We start from the raw sequence: 15,103 nt of genomic DNA, 5'->3' as shown, positions 1-15,103 counted from the left end.
AGTGTAGTAATCTGACTTCACAACCGCCTTGTAAATGTATCGGGTACATTGTCTATTTGAGGCCTTTATCGTAAAACAAACTCTGAAAACACTTGCATGTTACTCTGATCGCAAGCAAGTGTAGGTGGCATTTAATACCTCATTAAATGAGCTGCATGGTTGTAAAAACAATCAACTGGGCACCGAGAAATGGAGAGTGAACATCACAACCCACTTTTAACAGGTTGGGCAGGCTCCGACTTTATACCTTGGAGCGCAGGTGGCTGAGGGGTGAACTTATAGAGGTGTATAAAATCATGAGGGGAATACATAGGATGAGCACACAGATTCTTTTACCCAGGATAGAAAAATCACGAATCAGAGGACATGAGTTTTGGTGAGAGGGGAAAGATTCAATAGGAACCTGAGGACAACGTTTTCAATCAAATGATGGTGGGTATATTGAACGAACAACCAAAGGAGGTAGTTGAAGCAGGTACAACGTTTAAAAGCCACTGGGACATATACATGGGTAGGAAGGGTTTAGAGGAATATGGGCCAATGGGATTAGTTTAGATGGGGCATCTTAGATGGCATGGACAAGCTGGGCCAAAGGGCCTGTTTCTGTTCTGTATGACTCTACGAGGTAAAAATAAGAATTGAAGCTGGGTCTGTATCAGATGGAACTCCCTGTGCCAAGGATAATGTGCCCTTCTCTGCCAGTTGCTATAATGCAGAATGTTTAATCTGCAGCACAATATGGCAGCAGTGAAAGTTTGACGATGGGTGACACCCGCAAGGGGTTAGCGTGCAAATTGCTGGAGGTTATTTCTACCTCTCCTCCTTCGGCTACAGGTTTCGTGTCTCAACACGGTGTGGATCTCCAAGTCGAACGTGAAGCAGCGTCGAGGGCGTGCGGGCCGCTGCCAGCCGGGGAACGCCTATCACCTCTTCAGCAGGGAGAGGCTGGAGAAGATGGATGACTTCCAGATCCCAGAAATACTCCGCACACCTCTGGAGAATATCATAGTCCAGTCCAAGGTCCACATTCCTGACATCACGGTACGTGTTGATACTTTAATTTCTGCACAGTTTGCCCCCCTTTAAAGATTGAAATCGTTCAAACTGTCCTGAAAGAATTTAAGAGGCTCTAACTACGAGGGGGGCAAAGTGGCGCAGCGATAGAGTTGCTACCTTGCGCTGCCAGAGACCCGAGTTCCATCCTGACTGCGGGTGCTGCCTGTATGGAGTTTGTACGTTCTCACTGTGACTGCGTGGGTTTTCTCCGGGTGCTCCAGTTTCCTCCCACTCTCCAAAGACATACAAGTTTGGAGGATAATTGGTTTTGGTCTAAAAAGTCTAGAGGCTAATAAAACTAAGGGTTTTAAAAAGGAAATGGGGTGCTAAGAACTATATTCTGAACTCTGTTTTCCCCTTTGCTCTGCCTATTGTACGAGTTTTGCTTGATTGTATTTATGAATATTATTGCCTGATTTTTTTTGGAGTGCATGCAAAACAAAGCTTTTCATTGCACCTCAGTACAGGTACAATAATAAACCTAAACCTTGAGATTGAGAAGTAACATGCAACGTGAGTGGATGCAAAGGTTTTGTTGAAGAGAAGTGCAGAGCAGCAGATTTGACAGGAGGGACAGTTCTTGAAGAGATACACCAGTTCCGTCACGGCTCTGTATCATCTAACATGGGGTCAGGAAGTTTAGTTTTAGTTTAGACATGCAGCATTTGAACAGGCCCTTCGGCCCACTGAGTCCACGCCGACTACTGATCACCCGTTCACACTAGTTCTCTGTTATCCCACTTTCTCATCCACTCCCTACACACTAGTGGGCAATTTTACAGAGAGCCATTAACCTACAATCCCGCATGTCCTTGGGATGTGGGAGGAAACCGGAGCACCCAGAGGCAGCCCACGCTATCACGGAGTATGTGCAAACTCTGTAGAAACATTAAAAAATAGGTGTAGAAGGCCATTTGGCCCTTTGTGCCAGCACCGCCATTCAATATGATCATGGCTGATCATCCAGAATCAGTATCCTGTTCCTGCTTTCTCCCCATATCCCTTGATTCCGATTAGCCCGAAGAGCTATATCTAACTGCCTCTTGAATACATCCAGTGAATTGGTCTCCACTGCCTTCTGCGGCAGAGAATTTCACAGATTCACAACTCTGGATGAAGAGGTTTTTCCTCATCTCAGTCCTAAATGGCCTACCCCTTATTCTTAAACTGTGACCCCTGGTTCTGGACTCCCCCAACATCGGGAACATTTTTCCTGCATCTAGCCTGTCCAATCCCTTAATAATTTTATATGTTTCTACAAGATCCCCTCTCATCCTTCTAAATTCCAGTGAATGTAAGCCCAGTCAATCCATTCTTTCATCATATGTCAGTCCCGCCAACCCGTGAATTAACTTTGTGAACCTACGCTGCACTCTCAAAAGCAAGAATGTCCTTCCTCAAATTAGGAGACCCAAACTGCACACAATAATCCAGGTGCAGTCTCACCAGGGCCCTGTAAAGCTGCAGTCGGACCTCCTTGCTCCTAAACTCAAACCTCTCGTTATGAAGGCCAACATGCCTTTAGCTTTCTTCACTGCCTGCTGTACCTGCATGCTTACTTTCAGTGACTGATGTACAAAGACACCTAGGTCTTGTTGCACCTCCCCTTTTCCTAGTCTGACACCGTTCAGATAACAATCTGCCTTCTTGTTCTTGCCACCAAAGTGGATAACCTCACATTTATCCACATTATACTGCCTCTGCTATGCATCTGCCCACTTACGCAACCTATCCAGGGCACCCTGCAGCTTCATAGCATCCTCCTCGCAGCTCACACTGCCACCTAGTTTTGTGTCATCTGCAAACTTGGAAATGTTACATTTAAGTCCTTTGTCTAAATCGTTAATATATATTGTAAATAACTAGGGTCCCAGCATTGAGTCTTGCAACACCCCACTAGTCACTGCCATTCTGAAAAGGATCTGTTAATTCCTACTCTTTGCTTTCTACCTGCCAACCGGTTCTCCATCCATGTCAATACCCTACCCCCAATACCACGTGCTCTAATTTTGCACACTTGTGTGGGGCAGCACCCGAGGTCAGGATCAAACCCGGCTCTCCAGCTCTGTGAGGCAGTGAGCTCGACCAGCTGTGCTGCCCGAGGGAAGGGCATGTGGACAACAGGGCGAGAGACTGAGTCAGTGACCCTCCAGGATCTGGATTGCTGCTGTTGACTTGGGCAAATATAAATGTCTGTAGTGTCTCCACCAAATACCTCTTGCATTTATTTTTCCAGGCTTCGGATTTTCTTTCCAAGGCGATGAATAGTCCAGATCCCAAGGCTGTGAATGAGGCTGTGCGGATATTACAAGAGATAGGTGAGTACCAGGGATTGGAAATGTATTGCAGAAGGTGGATGTTTCAATAGATTTCAGTGGCATGTTGGAAGAAGGGCGGCACGGTAGCGCAGCGGTAGAGTTGCTGCTTTACAGCGAATGCAGCGCCGGAGACTCAGGTTCGATCCTGACTACGGGTGCTGCACTGTAAGGAGTTTGTACGTCCTCCCCGTGACCTGCGTGGGTTTTCTCCGAGATCTTCGGTTTCCTCCAACACTCCAAAGACGTACAGGTATGTAGGTTAATTGACTGGGTAAATGTAAAAAATTGTCCCTAGTGGGTGTAGGATAGTGTTAATGTGCGGGGATCGCTGGGCGGCGCGGACTTGGTGGGCCGAAAAGGCCTGTTTCCGCGCTGTATATATATGATATGATATGATATGATAAGTAAGACAAGGAACCCATGGCAATGGAAGTCTATAGCTCAGTGAGTTGTCCTGTAGCCATGGAGGTCTCAAGGGTCAAACAGCACAGAAACAGGCCCCTCAGTTCAGTTTAGTTTATTGAGGTACCGAGGTACAGTGAAAAGCTTTTGTTGCGTGCTAACCAGTCAGCAGAAAGACAACACATGATCACAATCGAGCCACAGTGTACAGATACATGATAAAGGAATAACATTTAGTGCAAGGTAAAGCCAGCAAAGTCCGATCAAGGATAGTCCGAGGGTCATACAAAGAGGTAGATAGTAGTTCAGCACTGCTCTCTGGTTGTGGTAGGGCGATTTAGTTGTCTGATAACTGGGAAGAAACTGTCCCTGAATCTGGGGGTGTGTGTTTTCACACTTCTGTACCTTTTGCCTGATGGGAGAGGGGAGAAGAGAAGAGGGAGTGGCCGGGGTGAGACTGGTCCTTGATAATGCTGCTGGTCTTGCCGAGGCAGCGTGAGGTATAAATGGGGTCAATAGAAGGGAGGTTGGTTTATGTGATGGTCTGGGCTGTGTCCACAATTCGCTGCAATTTCGTGCAGTCTTGGATGGAGCTGTACCCAACCAAACCAAACAACTCGACTGCCCAAGATGCTCCATCTAAGCTAGTCCCACTTGCCTATGCTTTGGCCCATATCCCTCTAAATCTTAGATAGACACAAAATGCTGGAGTAACTCAGCGGGTCCGGCAGCATTTCTGGGGAAGATGTGTAAGAAGAAACTGCACTTGTCGCATTATACCAAAGATGGACATGCTGAAACAAATAAATGAAGTTTCATTTCTGGAACCCTGACCCGCTGAGTTACTCCAGCATCGCCTTTCATCTCTGGGGAAAATGGATAGGTGATTTTTTGGGTCATAAGGAATAAGAGTAGAATGAGGCCATTCAGCCCATCAAGTCTACTCCGCCATTCAATCATGGTTGATCTATCTCTCCTTCCTAACCCCATTCTCCTGCCTTCTCCCCATAACCTCTGACACCAATACTAATCAAGAATCTATGTATCTCTGCCGTTAAAATATTCACAGACGTCTCCTGGAAAAGAATTCCACAGATTCACCACCCTCTGACTAAACAAATTTCTCCTCACCTTCCTAAAAGAACGTCCTTTAATTCGGAGGCTGTGACCTCTCATCCTAGACTCTCCCACTAGTGGAAACATTCTCTCCACATCCACTCTATCCCAGCCTTTCACTATTCTGTAGGTTTCAATGAGGTTCCTTCCTCATTCATCTAAACTCCAGCGAGTCCAGGCCCAGTGCCGACAAACGCTCATCACAGGTTAACTTACTCATTCCTCGGATCATTCTTGTAAACCTCCTCTGGACCCTCTCCAGAGCCAGCACATCCTTCCTCAGATATGGTGCCCAAAATTGCTCACAATATTCCAAATGCGGCCTTACCAGCGCCTGATAGAGCCTCAACATTACATCCCTGTTTTTGTATGCAAGCCCTATCATATCATATCATATCATATATATACAGCCGGAAACAGGCCTTTTCGGCCCACCAAGTCCGTGCCGCCCAGCGATCCCCGTACATTAACACTATCCTACACCCACTAGGGACAATTTTTACATTTACCCAGCCAATTAACCTACATACCTGTACGTCTTTGGAGTGTGGGAGGAAACCGAAGATCTCGGAGAAAACCCACGCAGGTCACGGGGAGAACGTACAAACTCCTTACAGTGCAGCACCCGTAGTCAGGATCGAACCTGAGTCTCCGGCGCTGCATTCGCTGTAAAGCAGCAACTCTATCACTGCGCTACCGTGCCGCCTCTTGAAATAATTGAGTTTGCTTTCTTTATTACCGATCAGTACAGAAGGGTCTTTATTCACAAAATGCTGGGGTAACTCAGCAGGGCAGGCTGAATCTCAGGAGAGAAGGAATGGGTGACGTTTCGGGTCGAGACCCTTCTTCAGACTGTAATTTTTTAATCCAGTTGTCTCACCTCTAAAGTTTTGAAGTTAATTTTCAAATCTGTTTTTAAAACTCAATAACTGCAGCTACCATGGGAGAGATCAACTTGCTCCGAACCCCCGACAAGGTTTACATATATGGTTTAATAAAGGTTTTGTTTTAATTGAGTTCTTTTTATAAATTGTGCTATTTACCTGAACTGCACCAAATCAAAAGACTGGGTCTGAAGCAGGGCTGTGGAGTCGATACACAAAACACCCGACTCCGACTCTGTGATTTCTTGTGCATTCAACACCGACTCAGCAGCACCAAAAATGCTCCGACTCCACAGCCCTGGTCTGAAGAAGGGTCCTGACCAAAAATGTCACCTATCCATGTTCCCCAGAGATGCTGACTGACCCGCTGAGTTACTCTGGCACTTTGTGTCTTTCCTTGGTAAACCAACATCTGCTGTTCCTTGTTTCCACCACTGACTGAGGATCGATCCCTAGTTTATACTTGAACTGATCTCTCACTGGGCTCCTGGATTCTGTGGCAGTGAAGGTGAAAGCTCAGTCCTTCCAGCTAGGCTGGGGTTAGTTGATCAGGGGATTGCATCGGAAGTTGCAATATTGGACTGACAAGGAATGACCACACTTGGGAAACCAGCTTCAGTTTCATGCCTAAGATAGGCACAAAATGCTGGAGTAATTCAACGGGACCACTGAGTTACTCCAACATTTTGTGTCTATCTTTGGTGCAAACCAGCAGTTCCTTCCTACCAGTTTCATGTCTGTTCCATTTGGGTGGATTTTATCTCCTATTGCTTGAAGTGCAAAGGCTTGATCATCAGAAGATAGACACAAAATGCTGGAGTAACTCAGCGGGACAGGTAACATCTCTGGAGAGAAGGAAAGGGTGATGTTTCGGGTCGAGACCCTTCTTCAGACTGATGTCAAAGGAGTGGGTGGTACATAGATAAGGAAGTGTAAGGTGTGAAAACAGGACAAAGGGAATGGAGATCTAGGAAAATGTAGAATAGATCATTGTTAGTTGGGAGAAGGTAACAAAGCAAACAGATAAAATGTAGTCAGAGGCAGTAAGAGTGGTCAGAGAACTGGGACGGAGGAGGGGATGGAGAGAGAAGGAAAACAAGGGTTACTTGAAGTTGATCATCAGAATTTAAGTCCAATGGATGTGTGTTAAGTTTGCTAATGTCCATCCCATTCCTTCCTCTTCAGGGGTTCTTGATACAGATGAATCTCTAACCTTGCTTGGTCAGCGGCTAGCCCACATCTCCACTGACCCACGGCTAGCTAAAGCAATCGTCATGGCATCCATTTTCCGCTGTCTCTACCCCGTTCTGATGGTTGTGGCCTGTCTGACTCGGGATCCATTTGTCAACAGCTTGCTCAACAGGGCTGAAGTTATGAAGGTAGGGAAGGGAAAGCAGATCATTGTGAAGACGCGGAGAATTTTAATTACCTTTTGTTCTGGAGTGGCATTGTATTTCCTCAGCTAAGGTTGAATCTAACTGTGAGGTTGGCCAGATATGTGATTTGCAGCTGTTTAAAGAGAACTTTTGCTTCTGGCTTTGCTGCCCATCTCCATCAACAATTCTGGATGACTGTGCCATTCTGTAGTGCCGCAGTCTGAACCATATCCCTCCAGATTCAGGGCCAGTTTCTTCCCAGCTTTCATCAGGCAACTGAACCATCCCATCACCAACTAGAGAGCGGTCCTGAACTGCCATCTACCTCATTGCAAACCCTCAGATTTTCTTTCATCGGACTTTACCTTGCACAAAATGCTATTCCCTTTATCCTGTATCTGTACACTGTGGGTCGACATGATTGTAATCATATATAGTCTTTCTGCTGACTGGATAGACAATAGACAATAGGTGCAGGAGGAGGCCATTCAGCCCTTCGAGCCAGCACCGCCATTCAATGCGATCATGGCTGATCACTCTCAATCAGTACCCCGTTCCTGCCTTCTCCCCATACCCCCTCACTCCGCTATCCTTAAGAGCTCTATCCAGCTCTCTCTTGAAAGCATCCAACGAACTGGCCTCCACTGCCTTCTGAGGCAGAGAATTCCACACCTTCACCACTCTCTGACTGAAAAAGTTCTTCCTCATCTCCGTTCTAAATGGCACGCAAAAAAATCTTTTCACTGTGCACATGACAATAAATGAAACTATCTCGTCCTTCAGAGAGCTGGATAGAGCTCTTGAGGATAGCGGAGTGAGGGGGTATGGGGAGAAGGCAGGAACGGGGTACTGATTGAGTGATCAGCCATGATCGCATTGAATGGCGGTGCTGGCTCGAAGGGCTGAATGGCCTACTCCTGCACCTATTGTCTATTGTCTATTGTCTATTGTATTTACATCGTTCTAACTTAATCTTCCTTCTGTCATTCAGTGTCATGGCCAATAATGTATTCCATTTTGAAGCACAAAAAGGAATAAGAATAACTCAGAGGATCATGCAACATCTCTGGAAGGAATAGGCAGGTTGTGCTTTGTGTAGCAACTCTCAGACTTATTGTAGGAAGGGGGAGAAAGCTGGAAGAGGTGGGGTGGGACGACATATGTAGGAAGGAACTGCAGATGCTGGTTAAAGCCAAAGATAGGCACAAAAAGCTGGAGTAAGTCCCTCCCCCGCCCAAGTTGTACTAGTTTCCAAGCCATCTTGTTGAGTCTCATTGTCTAACTCGTTTTCACCTAGGCCACAGCTAACAATGGCCGTTCCCTTTATCATCGTTACTTTTTTGCACATCTTTCATTCATTTGCTCTGTATCTCTCCATATCACTGTATCTCTATTTCCCTTTCCCCTGACTCAGTCTGAAGAAAGGTCTTGACCTGAAACGTCACCTATTCCTTTTCTCCAGAGATGCTGCCTGAAGCGCTGAGTTACTCCAGCTTTTTGTGTCTGTCTGGGGTGGTGGATACTGAAGGGGGGAGGGGGGGATCATTAGCAAATGGGTGGACAATGACTAGAAAAGAAAAGGCGACAAAGGGGTGGTAAGATAAGGAAAGAGGAATGAAATGTAAAGCTGTGGGAGGGATAAAGGTAGAAGGGGATAGTGGGAGAAATGGGTTAGCACTGGGGTGAAGGGGGCCCAGGGAAGAAAAGCGGGGGAAAACTAGAGAATCAATGATCACACTATTGGGCTGTAAGCTACCCAAGCATAATACATTTCAGGCTGAAGAAGGGTCTTGACCCAAAATGTCCGTCACCCATTCCTGCTGAGTTACTGCAGCATTTTGTGTCTGTGTAAACCAGCATCTGCAGTTCCTTCTTACACATGAGTAGCTGTTCCACCAGTTTGCATGTGGCCCTATTGAATCTCCCGGTCATAAGGAATAGGAGTAGAATCAGCCCATTTGGCTCATCAAGTCTACTCCTCCATTCAATCATGGCTGATCTATCTCTCCCTCCTAACGCCATTCTCCTGCCTTCTCCCCAGAACCTCTGACACCTGTACTAATCAAGAAATGGTTGCTAAGCATTTTATCTTCCCTCACCATTCCCACAGTGTCCTGGGCCTCCTCCATTGTCAATGCCTCTTTGAGATGTTAATATCATTGATGTTAATTGCCCAGTAATGTGAAGCTGCTCACTCTCCCCACCATCAGACTGGACACATTGTGCACAACTCCACAGTTACTGGAACTTGGAAAAGGCTAACGTGCCGGTCCTGCAAGTGTTTTGTAGTCCGAAGGGAAGGTTATTGTTTATTTCTAGTAGAAACTGATTGCAGAAGTAGGGCAGTTATGCTTTGATTAAGTAAGGGGGATTGTAAGCTCAAATCGGGAGTGCTGTGTACAGTACTGGTGTCCGTATTCAAGGAAAGATATTAAATATATTGTCTGTGTTTAGACAAACTACACCGACTTATCTGCCCTGGTCTAGTTATTGGTTTGTACTCCATTTCAGATTATCGTCATTTGCATGAAAACAACTCTGCTTCTCGCTCCTCGTTCTTTCATTAAGTACCATGCAATCTCCTCTGGGTGTAAACAGTTTCTACTTATCCCTTCTACAACCACCCTTCATCCAGTTAAACAGCTGTTAGTGCTCCCCTTAATCTCCTCAGCTTTGAGAAGAGTAATACCAGATTGTCTAATCCCGGAAGCCATGTGTAAAGTCGGGTTTTGATTTGTCTTTAGGCTAAAACACATCTGAGTGGGGAGAGTCGGAGTGATCACATGGCGTTTATTAAAGCCGTTGAAGGCTGGAAGAGAGTGCTACAGGCGTGGGATTCAGACTCCAAGAAGGAGTACCTGGAGGAGAACATGCTGTACGCTCCTAGTCTCCGCTTCATTCACGGTAGGTAGGACTACAGGGCCCACATGAGTGGCACGGAGATTGCTGGACTGTAACCTCCCGCAGGCTCGCTCTTAATGGCCTTTCCATTATTATTGTTTGTTGTTTTGGGAGACGAAACATAGAACAGTACAGAGCTAGAACAGGCCCTTCAGCCCACAATGCCGGTGCTGAACATGATGTCAAGATAAACTAATCTCTTTACTGTACCTCCGTACACTTGGCAATAAACTAAACTCAAACTCTTCCTGCATGTGATCCATATCCCTACATATCCATTTGCCCATCGAAAAGCCTCAACAACAGCACTATCGTATCTGCCTCTGCCGCCACCACCCCTGGCTCCTTCAGAAGATCCAGTTGTGAATAAAGCAGCTTTATTATTGCAGGAATTTTTGCAACATTTCATAAAACATAGAAGAGTACAGCACAAGAACAGCCCTCGGCCCACATGTCCCTGCCGAACATGATGCCAAGTTCAACTAATCCCCTCCATCTGTTCATGATACACATCCCTCCATTTCCTTAACAAATGGCCTCAAATCTAAGCTATCAAATGTGTAGGAAGGAACTGCAGATGTTGGTTTACACTGAAGATAGACACAGATGCTGGAGTGTCTCAGCGGGACAGGCAGCATCTTTGGAGAGAAGGAATGGGTGACGTTTTGGGTCAAGACCCTTCAGACCAAGAGTCAGGAGAGATGGAGACATAGAAACATGGAAAAATAGGTGCAGGAGTTGGCCATTCGAGCCAGCATTCAATATGATCATGGCTGATCATCTAAAATCAGTACCCCGCTCCTGCCTTTTCCCCACATCCCTTGATTCCGTTTGCCCTAAGAGATAAATCTAACTCTCTTGAAAACATCCAGTGAATTGGCCTCCGCTGCCTTCTGTGGCAGAGAATTCCACAGATTCACAACTCTCTGGGTGAAAAACTTTTCCTCATCTCAGTCCTAAATGGCCTACCCCTTGTTTTTAAACTGTGATCCCTGGTTCTGGACTCCCCCAACATCGGGAACATTTTTCCTGCATCTGGCCTGTCCAATCCCTTAAGAATTTTATATGTTTTTATAAGATCCCCTCTCATCCTTCTAAATTCCAGTGACAAACCCAGTCGACCCATTCTTTCATCATATGTCAATCCCGCCATCACGGGAATTAACCTGGTGAACCTAAGCTGCACTCCCTCAATAGCAAGAATGCCCTTCCTCAAATTAGGAGACCAAAACTGCACACAATACTCCAGGTATAGTCTCACCAAGGGCTCTGTACAACTGCAGAGACATAGAGATATGTAAGGGTAAGGTGTGAAAACAGATCAAAGGGGACGATGCTCAAGGAAAATGTAGAATGGTTCATTGTTAGCTGAGAGGAAGGTGACAAGGAGGCATGCAATCAGTAAAATGTAATCAGGAGGACAGTGAAACTAGTCATAGAACAAGAGAACTAGTACATCAGTTTCAATTTCCAGAGTTTTCCAAATGTTGTAAACTGAGCTGTACGTGCTAAGCAGACCGCTCGGAGCACTGCGATTCACTGTGTTTCACCAGGGATAAGCTTCCTATGATGGTAGCCAAGAGAAATAATGACGGAAATTGAGTAGAGTAAATGGGGAAGCCAAAACAGTGACATTTGAGTCAATCCCGAGTTAAAGATAAGTTGTGTTAGTGTAGAATAAAAGGGAAATAGGCCCTTCAGCCCACAGAGTCCGCGGCAACCAGCGACCCTTGCACGCTGACACCACACACACTAGGAATCATTTTACAATTAACTTATAAACCTGTACATATTTGGAGTGTGGGAGGAAACCGAAGATCTCGGAGAAAACCCTTGCAGAGTGATACAGTATGGAAACAGGCCCTTCGGCCCAACTTGCACACACTGGCCAACATATCCCAGCTACACTAGTCCCATCTGCCCGCGTTTGGTCCATGTCCCTCCAAACCTGTCTTATCCATAGGTCACGGGGATAACGTACAAACTCCGTACAGACAAGCACCCTGGTCAGTATCTAACCCGGGTTTCTGGTGCTGTGAGGCAGTAGCTCTACGCTGCGCCACTGTGCCGCACAAAGGGTATTAAATAGTGCACAAAGAGTATTAAAGAATAACATAACATAACAACACTTTATTGTCATTCGGTATAAATACCGAACAAAATTTCAGCAGTCACAAGACACAGCAAAAAAGAAAAGAACACAGGACACCCGACCCCAACACAAACATCCATCACAGTGACTCCAAACACCCCCTCACTGTGATGGAGGCAACAAAACTTCCCCTCTCTTCCCCCCGCACCCACGGACAGGCAGCTCGACCCCTACCGAGGCAAACGACACGCACAGCCCCCGCAAGGGGATGGAAGGCCCCGCGGCCGAGCCGCCCCGGGCACCGAAACGTCCCGCGGCCGCACCGGGCGATGTTAAGTCCAGCGGCCGAGCCGCACCGGTCACTGAAACGTCCCGCGGCCGAGCCGCGCTGGCGATGTTAAGTCCAGCGGCCAAGCCGCGCCGGGCACTGAAACGTCCCGCGGCCGCACCTGGCGATGTTAAGTCCAGCGGCCGAGCCGCACCGGGCACTGAAACGTCCCGCGGCCGAGCCGCACCGGCGATGTTAAGTCCTGCAGCCGAGCCGCGCCGGGCGATGGAAGGCCCCGCGGGCGAGCTGCGCCCCGGGGAAGAGACCTAATAAAAGAAAGGTTTCCCCCCGCCCCACCCCACACCCCCACCCCACCACACATACACAGCCAAAAACAGAAACAAAAACCATCCCAACACCGACACAAACAAAAAAAAAGACAACAGACTGCCAGAGAGCCGCAGCCGTTAGGCGCAGCCAACTCCTCCTTGAAGAAGCAGGATTAAAGAGACTGCATGGGTCCCGATGGCTAATTCTCCTATATTTGTGTTATTTGTAATCATTATTATTTATTCTCATTGTTTTTTAAGTTGCTCTTATTGTGGGTTATTGAACAAAGTTTAATTCTGTGCGTTATATACAATCCAATTATTTTTCTCTCATTCTAATTAACTGACAATTTGCACCCTTTTGGTCAGGATTGATTCTACAATTCTCTGAGAACGTTTACAATGCTTTCCTGGTGTCGAATCCTTCTGACTGTGGCCGTTCTTCCTCCTTGTGTAACCAGTACAGAGGGGAGGAGGAGCTGATTAAAGGGGTACTCTTGGCTGGCCTGTACCCTAACCTTATCCAGGTGAGATCTCCATGGGTCCAACTCCCCCCTCTTCCGTTTATGTAATCGATTCCCTTAATTAAATGTCACGACAGCACAGGAACAGGCCCTTTGGCCAAGATGTCCCGTCTAAGCTAGTCCTTGATTGGACTTTGCTGGCTTTACGTTGCACTAAATGTTATTCCCTTATCATGTGTATATACACTTGAGTGCTGGAAAAACCCAGTGGGTTAGGCAGTATCTCTGGAGAACATGGATAGGTGACTTTTCCAAAGAAGAGTCTCGGCCCGAAACATCACCCATGTTCTCCAGGGATGCTGCCTGACCCGTTGAGTTACTCCGGTACTTTGTCTCTTTAAAAAATATATAAACCAGCAACTGCAGTTCCTTGTATCCCCATTTATCTGCGTTTGGCCCATATCCCTCTAAACCTTTCCTTAAATCCATGCACGTGTTAGTATGTGTTAATGTTGTTATTCTACCAGCCTCAGCTACGTCCTCTAGCAGCTCGTTCCCTTTCTAATAATGGAGTGAGCTCAGATTAAGGCTTTGTTGGGAAGCCTGGCTTGAGGCCATATCTGGTTGAATTAGGATTGTATCGTGTAAAAACAACACAGATGTACCATGATAATACCAGGGTTAACTGCTGGATCTGGTTGTACAAACATGGAAGGTATTCCGTGAGCTTAGAAAAGTGACTCAGCTGAGGTACTTGCACATTGGTGCAGCTGGTAGATTTGCAGCAGCACAGCACCAGAGACCTGGGTTTGATCCTGTCTGTGACCTTGTGGGTTTCCTCCCATATCCCAAAGATGTGTGTGTTTGTAGGGTAACTTGGTTCTGTAAATTGCCCTGGTGTGTAGGGAGTGGATGAGAAAGTGGGATAACATAGAACCAGTGTGTGAACGGGTGATCGATGGTTGGCGTGGACTCGATGGGGCGAAGGGCCTGTTTCCATGCTGTATCTCGAAACTAAACGATTAACATATTCTGTACTTTAGCTGTCCCCTCTGGTGTGGGAGCTGAGAATGCAGTTGAACGATGTTAAAATTAGAGAAACGTCATTTGAAAGCAAAATAAGGAATTTGGACATGCGGAAGCAATGTGAATTTATGCCCAAAGACATGGGTGCTCAGTCATTTGAAATTTTCAGGAGGAGGTTGATAAATGTTTGATGGGGGAGCTTCCCATGGGATGTAGAGAAGACAGTAAAATGAGAAGTGATTCAGGTCAGACAGAACAACCCCTTCTGCTGACAGAGCAACGTATTTCAGTGGTGAATGAAAATCAAAACACTGCAGATGCTGGAAACCCTGAGCTGGTCGTTAATGTTTGCGGAAAGAGAAACACACTCAAAGATTGTTCATTCTGTTTCCTTTTCCACTGCTGCTGCCTGACCCGCTGAGTTTTTTCACCATTTTCTGTTTTTATTCCTCTTCCAATGGTTTGCATTCCGATAAAAACCGAAAGAACTGCAGATGCTGGAGATCCTCAGCAGATCAGGCGGCCGGCCGGCCGGCGTCCGTGGGTCTTCAACCTTAAAGTCTGCTTTCTGAAAACCTTCCCATAGATGCAGCCCGACCTGCTGAGTATTTCAAGCATTTTCTCATGGAGTCTTACAGTGTGGTAACAGGCCCTTCGGCCCAACTTGCCCACACCGACCAACATGCCCCATCTACACTAGTCCCACCTGCCTGCGTTTGGCCCGTGTCCCTCTAAACCTGTCCTATCCATGTACCTGTACTTGTGTCTTTTAAACATTGTGATAATACTTGTATCAACTACCTCGTTCCATATACCCATCATCCTTTGTGTAAAACGTTGCCCCTCTGGTTTCTATAAATCCTCCTCCTGT

General features: G+C 46.6%; 1 protein-coding gene across 4 annotated transcripts in view; it reads left to right on the top strand.

Annotated features, from left to right (window-relative positions):
• The window catches only part of dhx30 (DEAH (Asp-Glu-Ala-His) box helicase 30), a 66,670-nt gene that overhangs the window by 40,368 nt on the left and 11,199 nt on the right, over positions 1 to 15,103 (top strand). For all 4 annotated transcript variants that reach the window (XM_078398349.1, XM_078398348.1, XM_078398351.1 and 1 more), the window contains 5 exons: positions 835 to 1,041; positions 3,293 to 3,374; positions 6,962 to 7,155; positions 9,897 to 10,056; positions 13,112 to 13,269. In XM_078398349.1, the coding sequence (XP_078254475.1) occupies positions 835 to 1,041; positions 3,293 to 3,374; positions 6,962 to 7,155; positions 9,897 to 10,056; positions 13,112 to 13,269 (801 nt within the window). The remainder of the gene's footprint in view (positions 1 to 834; positions 1,042 to 3,292; positions 3,375 to 6,961; positions 7,156 to 9,896; positions 10,057 to 13,111; positions 13,270 to 15,103) is intronic.

The sequence above is a fragment of the Rhinoraja longicauda genome, chromosome 4, assembly GCF_053455715.1.
Source record: "Rhinoraja longicauda isolate Sanriku21f chromosome 4, sRhiLon1.1, whole genome shotgun sequence".
Lineage (NCBI taxonomy): Eukaryota > Metazoa > Chordata > Chondrichthyes > Rajiformes > Arhynchobatidae > Rhinoraja > Rhinoraja longicauda.
The sequence above is the reverse complement of the archived record's forward strand: the minus strand, read 5'-3'. Positions and strand labels throughout refer to the sequence as shown.